Source organism: Xiphophorus maculatus, chromosome 10, assembly GCF_002775205.1.
Source record: "Xiphophorus maculatus strain JP 163 A chromosome 10, X_maculatus-5.0-male, whole genome shotgun sequence".
In the NCBI taxonomy this organism is placed as follows: Eukaryota; Metazoa; Chordata; class Actinopteri; order Cyprinodontiformes; family Poeciliidae; genus Xiphophorus; species Xiphophorus maculatus.
In genome coordinates this window covers 13982735-14007850 of record NC_036452.1, presented here as the reverse complement: position 1 = coordinate 14007850, position 25116 = coordinate 13982735, and the positions used below count along the sequence as shown (strand labels likewise).

The window sequence follows — 25116 nt, the reverse complement described above, 5'->3', positions numbered from 1 at the left end:
TTTACTTAACCACTTTCTCTTTTGTGACTTTAATATAAATTAAAAATGTTACATTAAGTCTTTGGCTGGTCCAGTAGAAACCATTTGAAATTAGATCTAAAATGTTTGATTTCATGCCTTTTAAGGAGTTGGAAAACCTTGTAAGCTGCAACCATATCTCAAATTGTTCTTGATCATGCACAAGATAATCTCAGCACTGCAGCACAGCTGGGTGATGCAGGAAATTAGCAGTGAATTAAAGTAAAATAAAGTTGAACTATTCCCTACTAAGTTTGTAATTGTTTTTGATCTATTATTTTGCAATCTGGAAAATCCATGAGTTCAACAGAAAGTTGAAGTGGAAGCTGAATTTTGGCTTCTTTTTCTGTTTATACACAACTCAGCAGTGCAGTTCAGCTAGTCACTGCTGGGAGTGAGAAAAGTAGCAGGTTTAAACAACTGACATCAACTTTATTCAAAGTTGTAGGATTGTTTGTATGCCTATTATTCGTACAATTCATAAAAAGCAGGAAGTTGATGACTAAATCGAATTGTTGTCCCTGTTTATTCACCAGCAAGCATAACAGCTGCAGAGGAAGTAAAAATAGAATTAGTGTCAAACGTTGGTGAGCTGCTGCTTCATAAATCTTGCAAGTGTTTATGACCTCTTCTATATTTTTGCCATATGGTGATCATTTAGCACATAAAATGATTGTAATATATGTGTGCTGTGCCTTTCAGTCTGTTTTAATATTTGTGATTAATATACACCTTTCAAAAAGCTCCCTCGACTTTACAGACTCTCTGCCAGCTTTCATAGTCTGAGCAACTCAGTAAAAAAATAAAACTCAAGCAAAATCCTTTCATTAACATCTAGCAGGACATTGGTGTTATGTCCTGGTAGTATTACAGCCTGTATCCATGTACATAGCTAAACAGCATCAAAGCTCATATGTGATTAGCCTATTTTGTACCTAATGTGTGCTGTGATTACCTCATTATTCGATGCTGCTGTGTGTTTTTATTGAAGCTCTGCAGCGTGTCATTCCCATTTGATTCAAAGGACTTTTTTTTCCCCCTCTCTCAGAAGGTCTCTGCCTCACTTACTTACTCGCTCAGAGGGACTCGGAGTCAATCTAATGAGGCTGCTGTCCATAAGGGAATGGACAGGGGAGCCCAGGCTTTAGATTGCCTGCCTGACTATGTGTCTTTGAGCTGATGAGTGAGAGACCACAGGCTTCAGGGGAGCTGTCTGCCTACAAAGAGGTGCTGCGGTGGCTTGGATTGTCTAACAGTTGTCAGTTAGAGTCTAATCTGGCTTCCTGTCTGTCCGGTTCGACCTGCTGTATGGTGAAAAGGGTTTAAAAAAAAACTGGTCCTGCCAGTTAGCTGTCTTTGTCTCAACTGCTGTTTATTTAAACACTGGCCACCCAGAGCTGTTGGCTTAAATGCCATTAATGTCTGAACCAATTCAGAGGTTCATACATCGAATTACAGGCCAATAGTTACTTTTTCTCCTGAGCAGGAAGGTAATTAACAAAACCTCCTCGCCTGAAAGCGACACTGCTGTGACGAGCGTTGAATTGAACTGAAGTCGATCCAGTCGGCTCCTCCAGGCACATTAGCCAGGTGTTACTGAAGAACATGATACTACAATGAGGGTTTGTTACGGTTGAAGAGTAACCAGGCAACCAGGTGACAAGATGAGGTCATTGAGAGATTTTTGCTTTGGTTAAAAGCTGGCAACCTCCCCCCACCCCCCAGTGCTCTGAATGTTTGTAGGTGGATTTACCATCATGCGGGCTCACCCCACAGTTTTTCTTTGCTTTGCTTAGCGCTTCCAGGCACCATAAATAGGACAGAGATGTGTGTGTGTGTGTGTGTGTGTGTGTGTGTGTGTGTGTGTGTGTGTGTGTGTGTGTGTGTGTGTGTGTGTGTGTGTGTGTGTGTTTGTGTGTGTGTGTGTGTGTGTGTGTGTGTGTGTGTGTGTGTGTGTGCGTACACACCCACTTTGGTTAGGAACGCCTCTCCGTCTCCCTCTCTCACTTACACACGCTCAGGTAAAGGGTGTTTCTCATTACGTCACTCACGCTGCAGTGGCAATGAGTGGTGCGGAAGCAGCTGTCGTCAGTTCGGAGGACTTTTTGCCATTCAGCGTGAAAAGAAGGTCTTTCAGTACAGCTGGAAACAATCCTTGTTGTGGCTGAAGGGATTTTTGGAGTTTATGTAAGTGGATCGTCCAAGCCAAGGCGTCCATTTGTTTTGAGGAATGTGTTTGTAATGCGCCGCTCTGAGCTACAGGAAAACTCAGGTGCGACAGGGTGTTTCATTTGTTTGCCTGAGTGCAGGTGCTGTGTATCCTCTGTCTGCTGTGTTTTATGGAGGACGGCTGTAGCGGATATATATTTTGTGTTCAGTTGTTTAAATCAGTCAGACATGAAACTAAAAGCTTTGTTTTAGGGTGAAATGAGCTGTCCCCTTAATTTTGCTCACCACTTGTGTTTCTCTGTTTTCTACCATTCCTCCTCCTCCTCTTTTTGTCTACCTACCTCTGCAGGGGAGTCAAGCCATGAGCTGGGGCCCCCTCCGTCGGTGGATGAGGCAGCCAACACATTGATGACGCGGCTGGGTTTCCTTCTGGGAGACAAAGTGAGTGAGGGGCCAGCTGGTACGCAGTACAGCATGGAAGAACCCGAAGCGAGACAGGTAATGTTTCTCCTTTATTCAAATCTACTGAGATAGGCTGACTGTGGGGCGATGGTTTTCTATTAAGAGAAGAAGATGTGTTTTGTTAACTTAGATTAAAGAGCATTTATCTTCCTCTACATCAAAATCTCAATAAACTAAACATAATGGAAAAGCATATTCATTTAAGCAATTTGTGTCAAATAGTGCCCGGTTCGATACATGTATTAAATATTGGGTGATGTTTTGTAATAATTATCTATTGTTAGCTTTTAAACTCTAAATCCAGAAATTTGAATAGCTCTGCAGGGAGGATAGGACAGCAAAAATTGTTGCTAGAGAAGGTGGCTGTTCACAGAGTGCTGTATTCAAGCATATCAATAGAAAGTTGTCTGGAAGGAAAAAATGCATAATCGAGGTGACAGCCGGAGTCTTAAGAAGATTCTGAGATGTGAGAAGATAAATACGTAGCATCACTAGCTTAGCATTGAGGAGGAAGACGAGTTGAAGTAAAAAAGTGTAGCGGCAGATATTTTAAACAATTTTCGAATAATCTGACTTAGTCTCAGTGTGATTGACTGACAATGATCAGTGAAAAAATGGACAGGTTTAAATTTTCTGAGGATGAAACATTGATTACAGAGGACAAGGTAGCATGGAACAAACCTTTTTGACAAAGCACTGCAACTGTCTTCTCTATACAGATTTGTGAATTTTACCATGTTCCCAGCACAGTTAAAGACTTCTGTAGGTTCATACTCAATGACAGTATCTGGCCAAATTATATCTCTTGGTACCACAGCTGCTACGTGTGTCATAACTAGCTATTTTTTGACACAGATCAAATCGATCTCCCCATTACACTGTAGGATATTCATATTTTCCCTATCAGCATGTACTGCACCACATTCAAGTTCCTTGCACATAGAAGCCAATATCCATTAGGTTTCTAGCAGGTGAAAAGCACACCCTCCTCCAAATTGCACCTAGGGTTGGTTGTGCTGTTACAAACTGCATTTAAACACAAAATGTGTCTATCCCAGGAAGTAATTACTGAAGAGTCAATATGATTAGTGTGTAATGATGCGGCAGAAACACTGAGGTAGGATGGCCAGGAAAGCAGAATGTGAAAACCTGTCTTGTGAGTACCAAATTCAGATTTTGTCTCAATGCAGCCACATTCAAAGACTTGTTGTTTGAGGTGACCGTGGGGAACACATCAGAATCAAAGTGGTTCATTCAGATGGACAGTGCCTTGCCCAAGGACACCTCCACATTTGTAGTGGTGAAGCTGAGCATTGAATTGAGCCAGAGTTGGTGCGACTTGACGATTACTACTCTTTTACCTCTTTCTAGCTAGCTTGAAACATTTTTTTGTTTTTTCTTGTGACATTTTCAGATGAAATGCACTGCATTGTTGAAGTTGGTGCATTGTTTGGAATCAGTAAGCTAAAACATTGTTTAAATGTACACCTTATAATGTACCAACATGTTTCAGTCTCTGTATTCTACTTATCTTACACACAGAAGGCATAGTGACTGCTGCTATTTTTAAAAGCAAGAAACCTCCTCTAAAACCAGGACATCAACGACATTACAGACAGCATTTCTAATTTCTATTATGTTATCAAATTGCCTCTGTTTTCAATGTTTCTTTAAAGCTAATTAGAATGTATAGCTAAGAGCATGGCATTTCTTTGCCCTCCTCATTGAACAACGAAGACTTGTCAATTCTGTTCAAATTTTAAAAAAATCCTAGAATGCCTTAGCGGTGATCAGATGTCCTTATCATCTCTTTCCCATTAAGGTGTTTTTGTGTCCCAGTGTTATAGTTGACACTCATTGTTTGCAGTGAAAAGAGTATTGTCTTGGACTGTTAAGTCACCACAGATTTGTTTTAGATTAAATGTTCTTCATACTTTACAGGTCAAATCTAAAAGCGTTGTAGTGTTTATATTTCATTCACTTCCTTTTATGAGAAGTTGTGTTCAGGTGCTTGAGGAAACGCTTGATGTCGAAATCAATCTCTTGAGATTTATTTTCATTGCCGTTCTCCTTTCTGATTAGTTCTTACACATCTTTGATAACACATCCATATTTATTACAGGCAGTCTAGTCAGACAGCTATCCATGAATGCTAACATGGGGAGATGTTAGCATTCAAACATCACCAGCATGATTTCCACATTAATTTTGGCCTCTTAATGAGGCATTTAAACTATTTTCAGATGGACTTATCCTTTTATAGGCATTAATAGATTTAAGACATCCACAGATTTGAATTTAGTATTGTTTCCTCTAATCAAAGTTATACATTCAGGTTCCATTGTATAAATAAAACCTCACTAAAATTTGATAGAATACTTTTTGTGTTGCAGAGAAACCACACTTTGTAATGGTCAGCATGCTTCTGATTTGAATCTAACTGGATACCTGACCCATCTTACTATCAGAAATGGCAGAGTTCATTTAATTAAAGTGGTTGGTTTCCAGGAGACTGACCCAAATTTCAAACTTACTCCATAAATTTTCAATAATATAGAGGTTGGGACCATTACAGATGTTTGATCTTTAGCTGCTTTCTGCATTCCAAAATCAGTTTTGATCTGTGTTTGGGATAATTGTCTAGTTAGAAGCCCCAAATTTGATCAAAGATTAACATATTCAACAAGAGCCCAGGGACCAGCAAGGCTGAAGGCTATCATGAAATGGAGACTGTTGGAGCACTGTGTTGCTCTCCACCATGAAGCAAGTTTTAAATCATCATGAACTTAGATATAATCAAAAAAAAAAAAGAACCATCTGCCCCAAAATCAACAACTTCAAGCATGACAGAGATTTTCAGACACATGCCTTCCTAAGAAATGTTCTATGGTCAGGCAAAACATATATTATATTTGACCACATTCGGGTGGACTAAAGCTCAGAATTATGGGAAGGTCCAAATAACTCAGTGGACATTTCAACAGAATAATTGAGTGTCTACAGATGTTGGGAAAGTCTTTTGGAGCCATTTCTAAATAGCTGTAATATTTGATCATCACTTCAAACAATAGTACCCCAAGTACAAGTTATTCAGATGTGCCTCTACTTTGCCAACATCTGGAAGAGCCACCAATTTACATCTCTCAGATGAAAGACAGAAATTTCGGGGGAATATTTAGAAACAACTCGAGAATCGACGAGGCCCAAACCTGCCATGAACCATAACCTGATGGAACACCACGGTCACTGCCAGCAGTAAAACTAATTATACATCAATATTGACTAAGAGAAAGTAGATCCTGCTCCAAAATCAACCACTTGAAGTTTGACTGAAATTCCCAGCTGCTGGTGTGAACAAACCAGAAACTTCCTGGTTGGTAAAGATAAACACTGAGCTACTTGGCCAAAATGACAAGAAGTATATTTGAAGAAGTGAAATTGGGGTATAGATTGTCAATCAAAATGATGATTTGTAAAGGTTTTACTGGAAGTGATATACTACAAAGTGGGTGGAAAATCTTTAACATCATCGCAAACAGACAACCATATAGTTGAAACTTTGGTGTTCCAACAGAAGCGTGATCCAAAAAATACATTGGAACTGCTGTAGGGATGGATTATACATTGGCCTAATGACAGCCCTAACTTCAAGCCTTATTGAAAATGTGTTCATGCTTGAGGCTAATATGTGTCCGGATACCAACCAATTTAAAATGACTATACCAGTTCTAAAAATAAGAAGGCTCTTGATACCCAATCCCAAATTATACCAGAAGCTTGTCGATGTCTTGTGGTTTCGCTGCAGCTCTTTGAAGAATATGTAGCTAAATAATTAGCCCGTACGCATCTGAGTCTTCCTATAAAATTAACATTATATTTTGGTTAGAGAAAATATGCAGCTATAATTTCTTGGTTTAACATTGTTCAATAGTAGCAGGTATCCTCGGTTGATGCACTTCATGCTAAGTGTCTCATGGTTACATTTTTGCGCCATCACCTTTCTGCTTATGAATTTGACAGTTGTGCAACAAACATCTCCTGGCGCAGCGGGGCGGCTGCAGATGTCCTGGTTTCTCTATTTAAACCTGATTTGACAGGAATGAATTGTTCGCAGACTGTGGGAGGAAAATGGTTGCAGCTGAGAGACACAGAGGAGGTGAAATGGGGAGGAGGGGAAGAGGAGGGGGCGGTTAACCTGTTGCTGAAGTGTGTTATGCAGGCGTATGTATGGGTTTGCACTAAAACAGTGTGAATAAGCGATTAGGCTGATGGACCGCCTGTGCTCGATGTAAGCACTGTCAGACCAGTGGGGGTGTAGAAATTGAGAGAGGTTCATTCGAGCGGCTCATTTTAGAGATGTGACTCATATCAGCTCTTCGCTGCATCGTGCGCACGGCACAAACTTATTGTTGTAGATGTCTGCCCCAAATACTGTTTTCTGGATTATTATGATAAATTTAATTGGCAACAAAAGATGAGAAGATTGGCTTTAGCTTAAAACATATAAAGGCCAAGTTTAATACATTTTAAACTGATGGCAAATATTATAATGCAAAAGTGTAGAGTCAATCCTTAGTTGTTTACATTTCTTCTTTAAAGTAATTTTTACATTTTTTATGCTTTCTGATGGTCTTAAATGTTTTTATTAGAGTTTGACTGGTTTTCCACTCTGCTTTAGTCAACAGACTCTCCTTTTCAAGGGGAATGTTTCTAGTTTAAGGTAATTTTTCAAATATAAACAGAGACATCAATTAGATTATTAGACATCTCTTTCAACATGTTCAGTTAAAAAAAAGGGATACATCTTATCAAAAATCTATTGCAAGAACTGAATTGTTGCACCGGCGATGTGGTCATTAACTTGTTATTGACGAACAATTTCTTGCAAGGAGATAAAAAATAGGTCAGGCTCAGACAAATTGGGGATCAATTAGTGTTCCACCTAGATTTTGCCTCAACCTTTCGAACACATTCATGTTCTTTGATCTCAACCTTTCCCTTCTGGCTCTGGCTGTATGTTTAGGGTCATTGTCCAACTATAAGTTTATCCACTGACCTCAAGAAAAGGTTGGTCAGGTGCACAGTTTCTACTTAAAATGAATAAACAAGCAACCAATGTCTAAAATAAAACTTTGTAAAACCTTCAATTTTGTTATTTGTTCCTGGAAATAGTTTCAATATTTAAAAAAGGTCTGCGTATCACAAATGTTTGCTGCATAGCTTAGCACAATGCTGTGTAAAATTTTAATGCGTCTTCATTTTTTATGTATAGTAGAAATGATACTTGTTGTGTGTTTGCAACTCTGTACCATTTTGTGGAAAAAAGCTGTAGTTAATAGACATACAAACCGTCCTCTAGGTTAAAGGGAATTCAGGAATAAATGTGCAAAAGTTGAGGCCTGCGATGCCTCACCATCTGGCAAAACAAGGTGACCTTAACATGCAGAGGGTTCAGTTAATTGCCTCTTATATTCTTGTGCTCTCGTTCCCTGAGTAGATGCCGTGTTACAAGTACTGACAATTCTCATGAGACATTTAAGGTCAGACCCTCACAAGTTTGGGGGTCAATAGCCTACTATACTTGGTGCAAGTCTTAGGCTTCCCATGTGTAAGTTTCACTACATTTGAGAGGCAGTCACTGCAGTGAAGATATCACAGAATTTAAGGCAGTGAGGTTTGATAAGTTATTACTGGGTTCATTATTTTAAGTTGGTCTCAGAGAAGCACAACACTGAAAGGTTAATTCCTGTTGCATTATAAGTGATTATGTGTGTCGACTAGAATTGAGGATCTGCGACTTTCGCAGATAAAACTTTATGAAACATTTTTGCTGTTCAGGGGTTTCCTGGATGGTATTGAGGTCATTTTCTTTAAGGTCCGATCTCCCCATGCTGCTTTTTTTTTCTTTTACTAAGGACAAGAGCAAGCAAAGGGAGAAAAAAATGTGCTGCAAGTTTGTCATTGAATCATACAGAAAATGAAAAGATAACAAGAGCATCCACATTTATGCAATAAAGCTTATTATCAAATTTTCATTAAACTCAAAATGCCATCAAGCTACATACTGTGGGAGTTCTCAGTTTTGCTGCATGTAATATTTGTAAAGGGGAAAAAAAAAGAAAAGATTTGTCAGTATTTGATTAGAGCCCCAAAGGTCTTGGGGCGATTGATTTTTGCATCTCTTATTTATATGTCTACATTTATAACAGATCAAAGAAATGATATATAATTATTTCATTTCAAGTCTAGAAAATTAATAGTTTTAATGAAATAAAAAATATGTGGAAACCTTGATTTCACAAAACGTCTATTTGTTTTTAAGAAGTCTTGGCCGTTTTTAAACTGAATAGTTAAGATTTGGATTTTCTTAGTCACCTAAACATAAGAGTTGGTTATGCAATTTTATCATTTGCATTGTAGTCAATAAATCCAGGGCGACCAACTCATAGCACAAAGGGAGCTGAATGCAAAAATAACCACACTTTTCAGAAACTATTTTTTTAAAACACTGGTAAAGCAATGTACCAGTTCACTTAAACTGTAGAAATATGCTCTACTTTGTGTTGGTCTGTCATGTAAAATCTTAATTAAGTAGATTGTGGTTGTGAAGTAAAAGAAAAAAGTAATAAAATATATATTTTTAAACTTTTCACAAATAAAAATCTAAAAAGTATGCCTATATTTATTCACTGAGCATGTAAATATTCCTTGCCTCCTCACTCTCATGCTCTGGTGGGAGTGGCTTTCTGTTTGTAGAATAATGGGGTTTACTGTCTCTCTCTGAAGGACACCTTCACAATCTAGATGAATGAATCCAACCTAGAGATTAATTGACTGCCTATCTCCTCTCCAGATCCTCGAGAGGCCGTCAACCCGTAATTGACACATGAATCAATACAAGTAAATGTCTAGGAAATAACGACTTTCTGCACCAATACAAATTGACTGCTGGGATCCTTCAGTCTTCCTCTGACAAATTAATCTAGACTAAAATTTGCCTTGAGCATCACTTCTCCCCCACAACCTGGTCTAGTTGCGTTCATCCCACTCTTGATCCGATCTCATCAACAGCTCCGATAAGGAGAGACCTCCGAGTGTTTCTTTGTTGCAGTCAAATATAGCCACTTTATCTCTCACAGCATCCTGGCGTTTCTGTGGAAGCTGCATGTTTGTGTCTTTTGAGTTGGGGCAACTGTGTGTTTTTGCGTACGATGGAATCAGTGGGTGTTTACGGCAGCAGATTAGTTGCAACAGAGTGTTTTTATTTTTGTCCCCTGTGGTTGCTTGTCTCCTAACAAGAGTTGACATATAATAAGGTCCCTGCAGGGTGCCAAAAGAAAGCAAATACCAAAAAAACCTGATTATCATCTATTCAAGGGCATGATTTGATAATTTTATTGCTTGATAGCTTTGTGTATAAATGCTGCGGATTTATAGTATTTCTGTATTTTCACAAAGACTTAAAACCAATTATATCCAAGGGTCTTTTTCCAAATACTACATCATTCTATGGCTATTTAAGTTTGGCCATCTTGAACTCAGAAAAAATATACTGAACCGTATTGAATTTATTTACTTCACAGGTCTTGCTCAGATTTACCCTTGGTTGGCTTATTTCATCAACAAAGTCTAGAATAAACAAAAAATCTGGAATAAATATCCTCTAAATTTAGTAGAAGTTTAGTCAGCTGCTTTACAGACATGTTAGAGGTTAGCTTAGCTTAGCACCATGGTAGTTTAGAAATGTATACAAGGAGCTGAGCTTAGCTGCCTTGTAAGCAAGTAAAAAGCTTAGGAGACTTTCACCAAAATGATTGTCAGTGGGCAGCAATAGGTGGGGATGAGTTCATGCTCCTTAAAGCTAGAAAAAACTTCAGTCTCTCCAGCATCTCTTACGAAACTTATGAACTTATTACATATTTTTTAAACTTCTATACCAAAAGTTTTTAGAATCAAAATATGTTTTTCTTTTTTCAGAAAAGTTAAAACAGTGAGATTCATATGTTTATTCTTTTATTTGCATTTTCTTCCGGTAAAAAAGTCAACATAAAGTTAATCATTTGACAGCTGTAAACAGGAACTGGGTTTTGTTTCATTCCTTCCTGAACGACACACAAACACTAAACACAGTAAAATTCTCCATATTACTGGACTGAGATATTGTACAAATACAAGAAATTCTGCATATTTTCTTCTGACATCATCTTGAAATGACTTTATGCTGCTTGCTCTTAAAGAGGAAGAAGCTGTTATTTATTTTTGTGTCGGATTTTAAGTCACCATTGAATTATCGTAACTATACAGGATCCTTAAGGAGCTTTTTGTGATTGGTCAGTTTTTATATTAGAACTAGCGGTGATGTCACACAATGTGAGAGAATCGGTGTACCAGAGCTTTGCAGCGTAATAGAATTATTTTTTCTTAAAGACAAAATGACTTTCAACTGTCTTTAGCATTTTACATAAATGATCTAGAATAACAGCATAGTTTTCTTGGTTAGCACAGTTAGCTTATTGACTGTAAATATCAATCTGTGTGTATTACCCTCAGAGTAAGAGGTACCTCACCTTAAATGTGAGCTATAAAAAAGATGACTGCATCTTCTAATCCAGCACGTTAAGCGACAGAGTGTAACACTTGAAAATGATAAACTAGAGCACCTTCGCCGCATTATATTTAGCTTGCTGTTATCTGTTGACGTCATGCTCTTTTATAAGCAGCAGCCTGAACAAACAGCCAACATCCCTCCACAGAACATACAGCTTCCTTTCTAGTAGCTTTGTGCATCTCTGGCCTTCCTTTGACTTCAGTTTTAAACACGTCACTGATATTGAAATGAGTAAACAATCATTTTCACTTAGAACTTCCCCACATACGTTATCAGTGCAACCTGGTCATGTGTTCTCTGGTTGGAAAGACAAAAAAAGTGGTTTGCAACCACTAGATTGCTGATAAGTGCAGAGTGAGCTAAAAATAAGCATATTCAGTTCAACATTTTATTTACCAGTGCACTTTTGTAATGTTATCATTTCTTTTCGGCGCAGGACTTGTGCCTGCACACACGATCACAAATCCTTCTCTCTGCTTCCTCATGCTGATCAGATGGAGCTCTTTACTTGACATGTTGCTCCATTTTACTCCAAACATACCACTGCTATCACTGCCAACTGCTTCAGCTTTTGACAGAAATGTATCAGGCTTGTTTGCAAACTTCTTTGCTACTCCAAACTCTCTGATGCCTTCCAGAAGGTCTCATGCAGTGGTTTGTGGGGGGTGTTCAATTTGCTTTTTATTATGCACAACAGGTTTGTTCTGAATGTTTTTGTCTTGTAAAGCAGAATTTGGCCTGCACCATCTGTGATAGTTTATCTTTCTTAACAAGTAGAGAAACTCTAAGTGGGGGGAAAGAAAAAAAAACTGATCTTGAAAATGTTTCAGGGGATCAGTCTTTGTAATTGTACAATTTCTCAGCAGCTGATGGGTAATGATTACATGATTACATGAGCAATAGTTAGAAGTCAGAGGATTTAAAAGCTTTGACATTTGTTAGATTTTGATTTTCTAAATTATGAGTGTGGAAAAAACCTAAATCAACAACATGCCAGTTGATCTCTTTTTGTTTGTTTTTTTCTTGTTTTTTCTTTCTTAATAACATTTTTCAAATGATAGCACCACAAATTCAGCTTATTGAAAATATTTTAACTAATATGAACTTGTTTTTTGTTAATCTTGTGTTAGTCTATACAAAACAGTGTAATATTGTTAGCAAAATCACTAGAAAGCTATGACAAAATTTTGCAGGTGGTTACTTTGCACTTTTGCTTTCACTTGCGTATAAAAAAAAATCAATAAATAGAGCAGATAGTGTTACTGTATCTGTAAAAAATTTGGGCAGTGAGCAGCACTGTTATTATGGTCTTTTTGTTTTTCTTTTTTATAATTAATTTTATCTTATGTATTATTTGTGTTTATTTTTTAGTGTTAGTACAACAATGGTGTAAAATAGTGCTATTTTTGCTCTAGGTGAATCTGACAGCAGCCCATTGCTAATTTACACTTGATGATTGAAGATTGAAGATTTATTGCTGTTGTGACACAGCGTGCGTTTGCATACATGTTCGGGAAACAATCCAAAGAAAGCTGGACTTCAGATTGCGAAAGCAGCAGGGCGGCAAAGCTTTTGAAAACTGAAATGTTGAAATGACTTTTTCCTTCTGAATGAGTCAGATAATAAAAGTTCAAACATTGTCGTTTATTTTATTCATTCCCACTTTTTTGGGGGGAGCCAAAGAAAGCTTGAACAAAACCTGTGAATGTGTGTTTGTGGCAGGGCCAGAACCAGAGGATCAGCCCCTGCTCCACCCTGACCAGCAGCACTGCCTCTCCGCCTGCAGGCAGCCCCTGCTCCACACTCCCCACGGCCATGTCGGGCCAGGCCGGCAACAAGGACTGTGCCTACGGTTCTGTCACCAGCCCCACCTCAACACTGGAGAGCAGAGACAGCGGGATTATAGGTGAGATATGCCAGCGTGCTTACATAGACTCTCCCAAGATAAATATTTGTGCTGTAATTTCACTCTGATCAGAAAGTCAAAACTTGGTACGTATTGGTGAAAAGCACATCAGAACTGGACTCGAGAGCTGTGGTGTTACGTTCTCCGGAGTGAAGATTTAGACCTCTGTGACTATAAATCTAATGCAAGACTCTGGGTTTAGCAATTGCTAGAAGAATGGTGGTTGTCATTCTTCATTGGGTCAAGTGTAACGTTTGATGCACAAGGGAATATGTTTTTCAGGAGTTGTCTTCAGCTCCTGTCAGTGAAAGGAACTCTTAACGCTTCAGTAGGACGAGTCAATATTAGGAAAACATGCAATGAGATTGGGAAATAAACAAGTGTTTAAGCAAATAGTGTTAATACTTTTCTGCACTGGAGTCTATCTAGCTGCTGTAGAAAAGTACAATTTATTATTCCCATTTCAGCAACACTGATTAATTGAAAAAGCAGCATCTGGCTACATCTGGTTTTTAGATACATTAAAGAACAAACATGACTGGCATTGCTAGCCTGTATTGACCTCACAAATTACTTAAGAATGGGCCGTCACGTAGGTCCATATGTGTGTAAAGGCAAATGAGTGAATACTTTTGGTACTAGTAGTGTTTCTCTTAAAAGAATAATTACAACACATTGAAGCTGGATTTAAAACAATAAAATGTAAAGTTAAAATTATCCACTGTTTAATTTCTAAACAGTAATCTGCTTTACAAATGTGAAACATTTCTCTTTAGAGTAAAACCAGACCTGCTGGGATTGTTGAATGTGGTGTATAGTACAAGTACCTGGTTTGCTTTTCCCTTTGGAAACTAATTCAGGTACCCAATGTTGACTTCAACTGTAGCTTTTGTGCATTATTTAAGAGACAACAGGAGAGCTGAAATGCCTACCGATGTGAGGCACTTTTCAGATGTCAGAACAGGTGCCATCATTGTTTCCTGGCAACAATGGCAAACACCTGCAGTTTTAGATGGAAAAAGAAAAAAAAACATTGGCACAACAATATTGATTCAGAGCAACAGCAAACAAATGTGAAATCAGACCTATAGGGAAGCGGATTTGTAAAGAAAGTGTGAGAAATGGCCTGAAACGTTTGATCGCTATCTGATTTTTTTGTTTGTTTTTTTTCCCCAGCTACTCTGACGAGCTACTCGGAGAACATGGAGCGAGGCGGCAAATACAGCGAGGGCTCGCGAGGGAACCTGAAGTTGTGGCAGTCCCAGAAATCAGGCATGGACTCGTTCCTGTACAGGGTGGATGAAAACATGACCGCCTCCACCTTCAGCCTGAATAAAATCCCTGAGCGCAACCTGGAGAGCATGTCCTCCCATTCTGCCCACTCCATCCCTTTGTACCTCATGCCCCGTCCCAATTCTGTGGCCGGTGAGTCTCCTTCCTCTTCCCCTTTTCCTCCTGTTTAAAACCAAACAAACGGTGTGTGGCAAAGGTTTCTCCGAGCGGTAATTCACAAGGATTAAACGCGGTGTACACACCACTCCAGAGCAAATTATTTGTTCTAGAAAAATTGTGTTGAAGTGCTGCTGTTCAGTCACGTCTTGTCCTCTCGTTGACTCCTTCTGTGCTTCCTTTCCTTTCAACCCTGCTTGGTTTTTTTGGGGGTTTTTTGGTGAGAAGAGTCATTAATGCATTGATGAATTTCTTTGATGTCTTAGTTTAAAACACTTTAGATGTTTTAAACTAAGACTGTCAGTCAAACGTGTTTTTATTGCTTTAAAAGTTTAAATTGTCTGAAGTTAATTTCTCACTAACTTGTCTCTGATTGGCTTGTGAATTTTTTTAAATAATTGTATATTAAGAACACTTTTTTGTTGCTATAATTAAGATGAGAAGTAGCAGTTTAGTTTCTAATCTATTTTCATGTATTTGGATCATACTGAGCGAGCTCTGGATCTGCCTGCTATTCTTAAAATCTCAATGTGTTTACATGATTCAGCTTCGGCCACAAGTTCACATGCATTCATCATGATTACACATGTAACTTGAGAAACTGGGTTCACAAGTTTAAATTTGTGGATCTCCTGGTACCAAACAGGGCCAGACATATGCATACAAGCTCAAATATATTAATACACCCTGATTATTCCTTGATGCCATCAACAAGCTTCTTGCCTTGTTCTGATTGAATCAGAAGACTTACTTTTTATTATTCAATTATTGGCTTTTCTTGTAAGCATACGCCATAAGATTTCTACAATTTTAAGGTCAGTGTGTTTTTCTTCTCACACCAAGCAGCTTTGAGGAACATGGATAAATCTTGGTTTAAAAATTGATGGGTTGATTAAAAAATATTGATGTCAGTGTCATTGATTACACCAACAAGTCATCCCAGCCCTAGTTTGAACCTGCTTGATGAAGAGTTTTGTTTTTCATTTGTGCAGAGAGTCTTTGCCTCAAAGAATTCAAGCTGTCAGAAATACAGAAGAGCTGCAACGAAGTAGTAATTGTTGTTTCGGTTTATGATCCCATTATTTTTCCTCTGCTTGATCTGAATAGAGATGTGCAATTAATTACAACAATGTCATTCATTGTTTGAGGTATAAAGCCAGAATGTTCAGCCATTAAATATGATATTTACAAAGTAAAACAACTAACTGACTCTCCTCCAAAGCCGGTTGGTTGTTTGTTTATGTAGTTTTTCAACATCTTTTCTTTCAAATTTGAAGTTTTAAACTGCTGTTGTGTTTAGCGTTTATACAGCGATGATGAAAATTCTGGGAAGTAGCAAATCCACAGTGACATTCTGTTTAAGCTCTCTCAGCCCTCTGGTGTAGATTGAAACCGCAGAGCTGAATAACACTGTCTGGGAAAACTGCTTCTGCAGAATTACATACTGCGGCTGGAGGAACATCACATAGCATAAAGCTGGCATTTGTTTTTCTAAAGGTCTCATTCATATGAGGTTCTTTCTGTAGCTGCTGTGAAAGAATCCCAAAAGTAACATATCAGAATAAAAAAAAAAATTAGTTTTATAACACGGAGGCAGCCCTCATAATGGGTCTGATTGTTTTATTGTTCTAATCAGCAGAGACTCTGTTGCAGATGATGAGCTTTAATATGCACTCTACCCACTCCCAGTGGGATAAAAGCGTTTGTTTACACAGGGCTGTTGAAAAGTATTTGCTCCCCTACAGATTTCTTCTGTTTTCCCATTTTTAATGTCAGACCAATAATGACGTAGGTAAATGCAAATTATGATTTCATTTATTGAGGGCAAAAAGTATTTGCCACTTAAGCTTAACTACAGCTTGCGCTACATTAGAGATATTAATGAGCATGAGTGGCTAGTTGAAGGTCAGGCCACAGCATGTAGGTGGGATTTATGTCCAGACTTTGTCTATGCCGCTCCAATTGTTGTTCTGCTCCATAACTTCAGTGTGCTTGAGCTGAAGGTCAAAGATTGATAGCCTAGCATTCTTTTTCAGGATTTTCTATTAGACAGCAGAGTTCATGTTTCCATCAACTAACCAAGTTTTCCAAGACCCAAAGCAGCAAATCATCACGTGGCCCATAAACCACCAAAATTCCACATTTATTATTATGAGTATTTTCCCAAAAGTGTTGGGAATCGTGAGGCTGTTTTTGAGATGAGCCTTCTTATTGATTATTGTCAGCAGTGTTTATTTCCTTTGCAGTCACCGCCGGATGCCATTTTTTCCCCCAGTCTCTTTCCTATTGTCAAATCCTGAACTCTGATCTTTACTAAAGCAAGTGGAACCTGCAGGACTTTAGATATCTCCTTGAAGAATCGTAGATGCTTTCTGGCAGTAATTTTGGTATCTCCCATCCACGCCTGGAAAGGTTCTCCACTGCTCAGTGTTCTCTGCCTTTGTGGATTGTGGCTCTCATTGTGGTTTGCTGGAGCCTCACAGCTCTGTGTGTTGCTTTTTGAGATATTATGCCCTACTTCATGCTGTCAGACAAGTACTAGTTAACTAGAGAAACTGAACTCAGTTGTCCAAAACAAAAAAACTTTTTTTCACATTTCGTGCCAAATTTAGAAGTCATTTTTCCCCTTAAATGTAATAATGATTTCACTGTATGTGTGAAAACTTGTACATTCTTCAGGTATGTCACTGGAGTGGTGACCCTGTCTGCATGCTGCTCATGTTCTGCTCTTTTACACTGACGTTCTTGCAGAGCAACCGGGGTTAAAGGATTCATCTTCGTTTTCATCTCTGCCCTCTGACACACGTCTTCAAATGGCACCGAATTAGCCTGCAACGGCTTTAAAATACACGCTGCTAGCTACAGATGATGAAAATAAAATAGAAATGAGGTTGTTAGGCAATTTGGTGAGGGGGGGAGGAAAAGATGTGATGATTTTTCAGAAGGCGTTTGTGTTTTTCAGAGGGACAGGAACTCCATATTTATGAGAGAGAGATGGATATATGTGGAAGAGGAGTGAAAGAGTGTTTCATAATCTCTTCTTTCTCACACTGCTGTCTCTCCTCCACAAAGAATTATTAGATGATGTAGGGATGGGAGGCGAGCGCGGGCCGAGGATTGGCTGAGCTCACCCAGCAGAGGAACATCAAAGCCCCAGGCATTAACCATTTCTATCCCCCAGAGTGACGGAGAGACTTTCTTTGATGTGCGGAGAGGGAGGGAGAGAAAAGCGAAGCCGGAGCAGAAGGCGACCGGGGAGGAATGAGGAGTGAGGGGGCTACTCTATTACCTAATGCAGGCATGTGCGTTGGTAGAGCTGAAAGATGGATATGGAAGAAGCAGAAACTAGGACCAAGTATGCTCATCGTACTTTCTCTCTCGATGGTGTTGCCAGAACATATTAGAGAGAGGAGTTGACTACAATTGTGAAAACGAGGGGAGAGATTTTAAAAGAAGGAATTGTCAATATTTAAGCAGCGAGAGTCGGGTGCCCTAGTTTGATTGAAGCTAAAAAAAAAAAGCAAGATCCTTCATGTCTTCTGGTGGAAGGTGTGCTATTTTTAGACATGGTTGGTCACCGGTAATAAGACGTGTTTAAAATGTTTCAAAACAACAAAACAGTGTTCTGTCATACAATTTCTGTAGTTTAAATTTCTGATAACGAGATGCCAGAAACATACTTCTAAGCTTGGAGCGTAGTGAAATACAATGCTCCCCCTAAAAGTAAATACAATTGCAAATAATTGCCAGCTGTTTTTGTCCTCTGGCTCAACCCGTGCGTTTAATTTAGGAATAAAAACTTTGTCTTGTTAGATTCTCTTCATTCAGACAGTGTACAGCTACGGATTAAAGTGGTCTAACAGGGATTGGAGGTCTCTCAGTCAACTGAAATCAGATAAAATTCAGTAGAAAAAATTTTGCATGCTTTTGCGCTGTCCAGGTGGAGGCTGTGGGCTGCTCAGACCTGCCACCCTGTAGCAGCGCCATGCAAGCACACACAGGTGTCGTCCAGTTTGTGTTTATGGCACAAACTGGTTTGTGGCAGTGAAGCTCCCCACCATTTGTAGAAACAACATCCCATCCTGTAAGATTGTTATTACACTAAACTTATCGGAGAACTCTCTCAATAACCTTACTGAATCACCGTACAGAGGAGACGGTGTAAAAATGGCAAAATGGGTTTTAAAGTAACATGTTTTTACAGATTTGTACTGTTTTATGGCAGGATTAAGGAGCCATTTTTTTAAAAGGCAGAAAAAACTGACAGTTATTGTGTAAACACAAAAATAGCAACACCAATTACACGTCATAAGCTGTGAGGTGCCTGGTGAGCTTTTCTAAGTAAAAGAAAATAGGTCATCTTAAACATTGCCTTAAAATCTACATAATAGTGAACAGAACAGAAAAAGCATTCATTGTCCCACAAAGAGGAAATTCAGGAAATTCAAACTGGTATTTTCACTCTGAGTTATGACACCACAGGTATTGTATAGTGAAACCATGTCTACCTATTTTAGATTATGTTTTCACTTTCTGCTCGGCTAATTAAAAATTATCTTAATTACAATTAGATTTTTTATATATATATATATATATATATAATCACTACACAATATGCTGATGTTCTCAGGTTAAATTTACCTGGAGTTTACTCTCCTTATGTATAAAAAGGTTAGGGTAGTTTAAAACATTTGCCCAATGTACTTGGAGGAGTAAATTTCTGATCTAAGATGGCTCCTGCAAAAGTCCAAATCACGTTGGGATTTTAATGTCAGTTGAGGAGTCTGAATGTTCATCTGTCTTTATATATTTAGAATGAAAAATTAAAAGCAATGGATCTTATCAGGTCTTTGCCATTCAAACATCCAGGCCAATTTTCATCTGAATTCACTGACAGATCAGTAGTATTAATTGTCTGTCCTTATCCGATTTCCAACTCAGACACAAAGGAGTTTTCATTCTTATTGGCTGACTTGCATAAAATGTTAGCTCTCTGTCCCCCCCAAAAAATGGGACAGAGAAATTTATTTATATTATAGAGCTAATATTCACATTTTATTGTAATCTTCCCCTGCCTAAAAATTACAGTGCTCACCACAACTTTCTGTTTGCTTTTGTCCCTTTGAGCCAGGCCACCACTTCCCACAGTCTTATTAAAATGTAAAGATGAACTTTACAGCCAGTTCAGAAAATGTATTCTTTAACTTGTTGCTTGTTTTCTACATATAGATATTCCTCTGTACTGTTAGCATAAATGTCATATTTATGTCAGTGGACAAATGCACAAACACACACACACTGCTATGTCAATGGGAAACTATTGATATAGCAGCTGAATAGTGTAAGGAACGAATATACAGCCTTGAGGTACGCCAACGTCACAATGAACCATTTCAGAAACATTGTTCATTTTTTAAATTCTGTGTTTTCTGTTACTTAAATAGGTTTTTATCTAGCTCTCTGTGTTAGAAAAAATAAAACATTATTACTTGGCAGGAAGGACTTCATGTTTTATTGCACCAGACTTTCTCTAAGTCAAGATAGGAGGACACTACAGGACCTCTATTATCCACATTGAGGTGTGATGATAAATTCCTGTCAATCAGATTTAAAAAGAAAAAAAAAGAGCAAGGCACTTAAAGTGCCAGTAGCTAACCTTTATATGAAACAACTCCTTGTCCTGCCAGCTGATTCTGTAACTGGTGCTGGAGGACAGCCCAGCTGTTGTTTGATTGAGTGTGTGTGCATGCATGCATTCTTGCTATCTGTCTGTCCTCTAAACAGGAAGTGCAGCTATCATTGCACTGAGCTTTCATCGACACAGTCAAATTTTTAATGCATACCTTCTATTCTTCTCCCTACTCCACTCTTTTCTGCCTTCCTACTTTATTTCTTTCCGCTCTGCGTGCAGTCTTAGCGCATTGGCACAGCGGCTGTGAATGCGATCCCCAGCAGCCTGCTGCATTGCAGATAGGAATGATGAGCACACAGATTTCAGTTCTCACATTCAAACACAGTTGAAAGAGAGAAGGAGAGAGAGGGGGGAAAAGACTTCCCAGCCCTGAAGCCCTGAGTCATTCTTCCTTGGTTTAGCTGCAGATTAATGCCTCCACACTTTCTGCTTTTAGCCCAGTTGAGCGACCAGTAACCCCCCTCCTTCTCCCTTTTCTATTCCCATCAGGGTTGAGCCTCTAACAACAACATTCCCAGCTGCCATTTTCCCTCCTATTTGAGAAACAAATGTAGCTCATTTTTTAAGGTTTGTCACTTGGGTGACTCAGACACCCAGCAACAAACTCATACAACTGAGCAGACGTGCTCAGTATTTTTCTAAGCTATACATGTAAAGCCTGTTTTTAGACACAGGACAGGACAGGCATCAGTGTTGTGGAGTCTAAGGTGAGAGAAGGCTTTCTTCTTGGAGAATCACAATGCCTTAGCTTCCTGTGCCTGCGAAAAGAGAAGGTGAGAGACAACAGATAATGATGATGGATTCCCACTGACGCCCCCCAAAAATTGACTGGATCTAGGAACTACCTCAGGTATCATGCAACATTTAAAAAGGAGTAAATTAATTATTAAAATTATTTATTTTTCTGCAGGTTTTTTTGTTCTTGCTGTCAAACATAATAACCATAACTGCTGTAACAGAAGTGAGATACAAAAGCAGTCAGAAGATCAGGGAAATTTTAAAGTAACGTCAAGCCATTTAAAAGTTGTTTGAAAATATTGCTCCATTTGTTGAATTTATTTTTCCATCTGGCTGTGTTTTTTTTTTCCCAAATGAGTGAGGGATTCTTAGTCTCTCAGTTGTTCTAGTCTGGTTTTTACAGTCACAATAACTAGTGAAGATAATTGTAATAAAACTTTTTACTCAGTGTGCTTTAATACAGCAAAATGTTAAAACTTGTTCCTTCATAGAAAAACATGTATGGAATAAGAATGGTTTGGAAAAGGGAATATTAAGTTTAAATAGAATATTAATCCATTTTAAAATTCACTTTTGGCCTCATTGGCTCCAAACGCTGCATATCTCGATCTCCGAGTGTTCCCTGCATGTTAATGCTCCTGTCTCGTGTTTTCTCATCGCTGAGTGAACTGTGCAGCTCAGGTGCGACGATGAGACGGGTTGTTCACGTCCACTGGTCTCATTCAGCATTCAGCGGTTCTGAGTGTCGGCCTCGGAGACACAGTGTTGGTGTGAAACAATCATCAGCCGGCGTCAGACAGCGCCTGCTCCATGAATAAGACATTTGTCTGCTAAGCTAATTAATCCTGAGAGGGGCCGCATGGCATCTGCCTCCGTACTGCGTGACAGACACGGAGAGGAGGGAATTTGAGGGCTGAAGCAACGGCTCCATCTTTCCGCTTTCTCTGAAACCTTTGCCACGCTCTTTTGTATGTGTGCACACTATGAGTTTGTTGACAAGCATTCTGGCATTTGTATGTTTTTTTTCTCTGTTTTCCTCCTCTGATATGTCCTGCTGTTTCCCTTTCCCCGTCCCACACACGACGACAGCTACAAGTTCAGCCCACCTAGAGGACCTGGCGTACCTGGATGATCAGAGGCACACTCCATTACGCACCTCGCTGCGCATGCCGAGGCAGAGCACCACCTGCGGGCCGGGTCGCTCCGGGCAGGACCTGAGAGGTGAGTGCAAACACTCAGACACACTCTCAGGTGTATCTCACCACATTACAATATCATCAAAACATACATTTTATTACATTGCAATTCAACAAGTGAAACTGCTTTGTCATATAGAGTCATTCTGTGTAGTGGTATATTTCAAGCAAAACTATTATACAGATTCTCAGAAAGATATTTACTTTTTTTTTTTTACCAAAAACAGTAACTTTTGAATATGCATATATCCAGCATAATTATGAGGAATACTTCTTACTCGAGTCATATAAGAAGAAGCCGTTTTCACTCAGGAGGGTAAAACACAAAAGATCATTGCTAAATAAGCCACCTGCTCTCAGCGTGCTGTATGCAAACATATTAATGGAACGTTGAGTGGAAGAAGTCTTTTTTTTTTTCTTCAGATGGAAGCTAGTTTTTCATTTAAGTCAAAAATTAAGGTTCCAGAATGTAAAGGAAGATTGGAGAGGCAATCTCCAATTGGTCCAAAGTTTCATCTGCTGGTTCTGGTCCGAAGTCAGGTTAGGTATCTACCAGGAAATCTCAGAGTGCTTCAAGCTTCCATCTTCTGACAAGCTGATGAAATGCTGATTTCATTTTCCAGCAGGACTTGGTATCAGCCCACACAAACAAAATTGCCAACAGCTGCTTTAATGATCATTGCATTACTGTTGCTGATTGGTCAGCAAACCTCATGGAGAATCTATGGCGAACTGACAAGAGGAAGAAAACAGGTACCAGAACCAACAATGCAGGCGAGCTGAAGGCCGCTATTAAAGCAACCTGGGCTTAATTATCATCTCAGCAGAGCTACAGGCTAATAGCATCGATGCAGTTATTAGTGTGAAAGAAGCCCTGACCAAGCATTGTGTAAATATTGCACAGCATGTGGGCATATGGTGACATTTTTGTGGTAAAATATTTAGCTCATTTCTTTTTGATTGAGAAAACTTTGAGAAATGTTGCTAATAATGACTTTAAAGCGTCACAAGGTAGTCTGACTTCTCAACCATAAAGTGAAAAGTAACTGTGACAGAAAACTTCTGCGCAGTGTCATAAATCCCAAGAATTTAATCCAAGGATCCTTTTTAGGTATAATCGATAATATTAGCTTTGTATTTACTGCAACTCCAATTGCACCCTCATATTTTTGCTGTCACCACACAGAAACTGTGCTTTAGTTTTTATAAAATGTTCTGTGAGGCCTTGATAAACCACCTGTGACTTTTTTTTCTTATGAATACAATACAGTTGAAGTATTTGGCTTGAAAAAATAACAACATGTTCCAATCTGTTCTGCATTTTTTTCTGGAGGTGAAGCTTGCTTCAGACAAGCTTCGAGTCCAATGGACAAATAATATGTGATGTGTCCCGATACCTGAAACCCGAACAGTGGTGAAAGGTACACTTTCTTTTTATTGTAGTTGTGTCGATCATAGGCTCCCTGTGGCTGACAGACTGCATACCAGGGTTGTCTTTTGTCTTTTTTTTCTTTGTTTTTTTTTGCCTTTAAAGAGCCCTGCAGCCATAATGGATTTTCTCTTTAATTAAAAAATGGTGCTTTGTCTCAGGTTTGTTTGTGATTAGCCTGTTGTGTTGCCTTCTCCGCTGATCCTTTCAGCCCGTCCTCAACAAGCAGCACAACTCAAAAGCATCTAAGGAGTGCGAGGAGAAGCAGTATGACGACCAAATCTTACTGAGCATTCAGAAGGAAATCCGAGGCGGTAGATTTGCTGTTGGGAGCGACTTGCATGTGTCTGTGAGGTATTAAGCCAGAGACGTGGTGGTTCGGTTGTTGAACGTTCTCAGCTGTTGTTTAGTTTCTTTCTTATTTCTGTGCAAAAAAAAGAAGAAGAAAAAAGCAGAAGAGGGAGAGAGCAGACAAAGAGCTTTTTGTCACGCCGTGTCACTACAAAGCTAAAATTTGTCTCAACAGCCACAGCTTGTGTCCGCTTCACTTCACACTGTTTTAATTCTAACGCACAGCAAGCACCTCCCTTTTTTTTAAAACAGCCAAATGTCACAACACTATCTGTCCTCTTGCCCTTCCTCCTCCTCCTCCGCTGTCGGATTGTAATGAGCGCCGTCATGGCTGCCCTCTGCCGCCCGAGCGAGTACAAATATGCATCTGTTTGTCTTTTCAAACACCTGTTAAGACCCTGCTCACCCGAGAAAGCATTCAGCCGAGGTTTGATGCGATTCCCCTGCTCGAGGGCAGCTGTCTGCAGGAAAGCGTGGAGTGAAGGAGTGTGGAAAAATGTAGGGCAGTGGATGGAGATGGACTCAGGGGGATGAGGTAGTCCCTCGTTTCTCTATTTTTTATTTTTTTTCCAAAGCTTTGCTGGGTTCTGCCAAAGCCACTTGTTTTAACTGACCCCCACTCTCAGGGCAGCCGAGTGTGTTTACAAGCCAAACGACTGCATCCCAGCATGCTTTCTGCCTCTTTAGATCAGTGTCAGAGCCTCCCTGAGTGCGCTGCTCCTGTGGCTTCTTGGTAGAGACAGAGGAAGAGGCACAGCTAGACGGGGCATGAGAGTGAATCGAAAATCCATGTTTTGCCCCCCAAGAAGAATGGGATGACAAAAGGTTTTTACTCAAGGTCATGCTTAGAGCTTGAAGTTACACACTCTCATTTTAGAGACAATTGATTGAACAGAAAAGTAGCTGTCATCTTGGCCTGATATCCCATGATATCTGAAGGTCTTATTTATTTGTAGTTCTGCAAAGGTTTGTTTATCCTCCTTCCACTCATCTAAATAGGTCCCCCTGTTCTCCACATTACCAAGCATCACAGCCATGGTTGTTAAGCAATGTAGCCACTAGAGGGGGTTCTGGGGTTTAGTTTTGGTTTGCAGGGCT

The 25116-nt window shown here is 39.3% G+C and overlaps 1 protein-coding gene across 7 annotated transcripts in view; it reads left to right on the top strand.

Annotated features, from left to right (window-relative positions):
- LOC102231735 (protein TANC2) overlaps positions 1 to 25116 on the top strand; it is a 156606-nt gene that overhangs the window by 104026 nt on the left and 27464 nt on the right. For 6 of the 7 annotated variants that reach the window (XM_023340301.1, XM_023340300.1, XM_023340299.1 and 3 more), the window contains 4 exons: positions 2537 to 2685; positions 12980 to 13163; positions 14340 to 14588; positions 22132 to 22263. In XM_023340301.1, coding sequence (XP_023196069.1) covers positions 2537 to 2685; positions 12980 to 13163; positions 14340 to 14588; positions 22132 to 22263 — 714 coding nt within the window. Of the gene's footprint in view, positions 1 to 2074; positions 2206 to 2536; positions 2686 to 12979; positions 13164 to 14339; positions 14589 to 22131; positions 22264 to 25116 lie in introns of those variants that run through there. The other variant, XM_023340303.1, reaches the window with a different exon arrangement.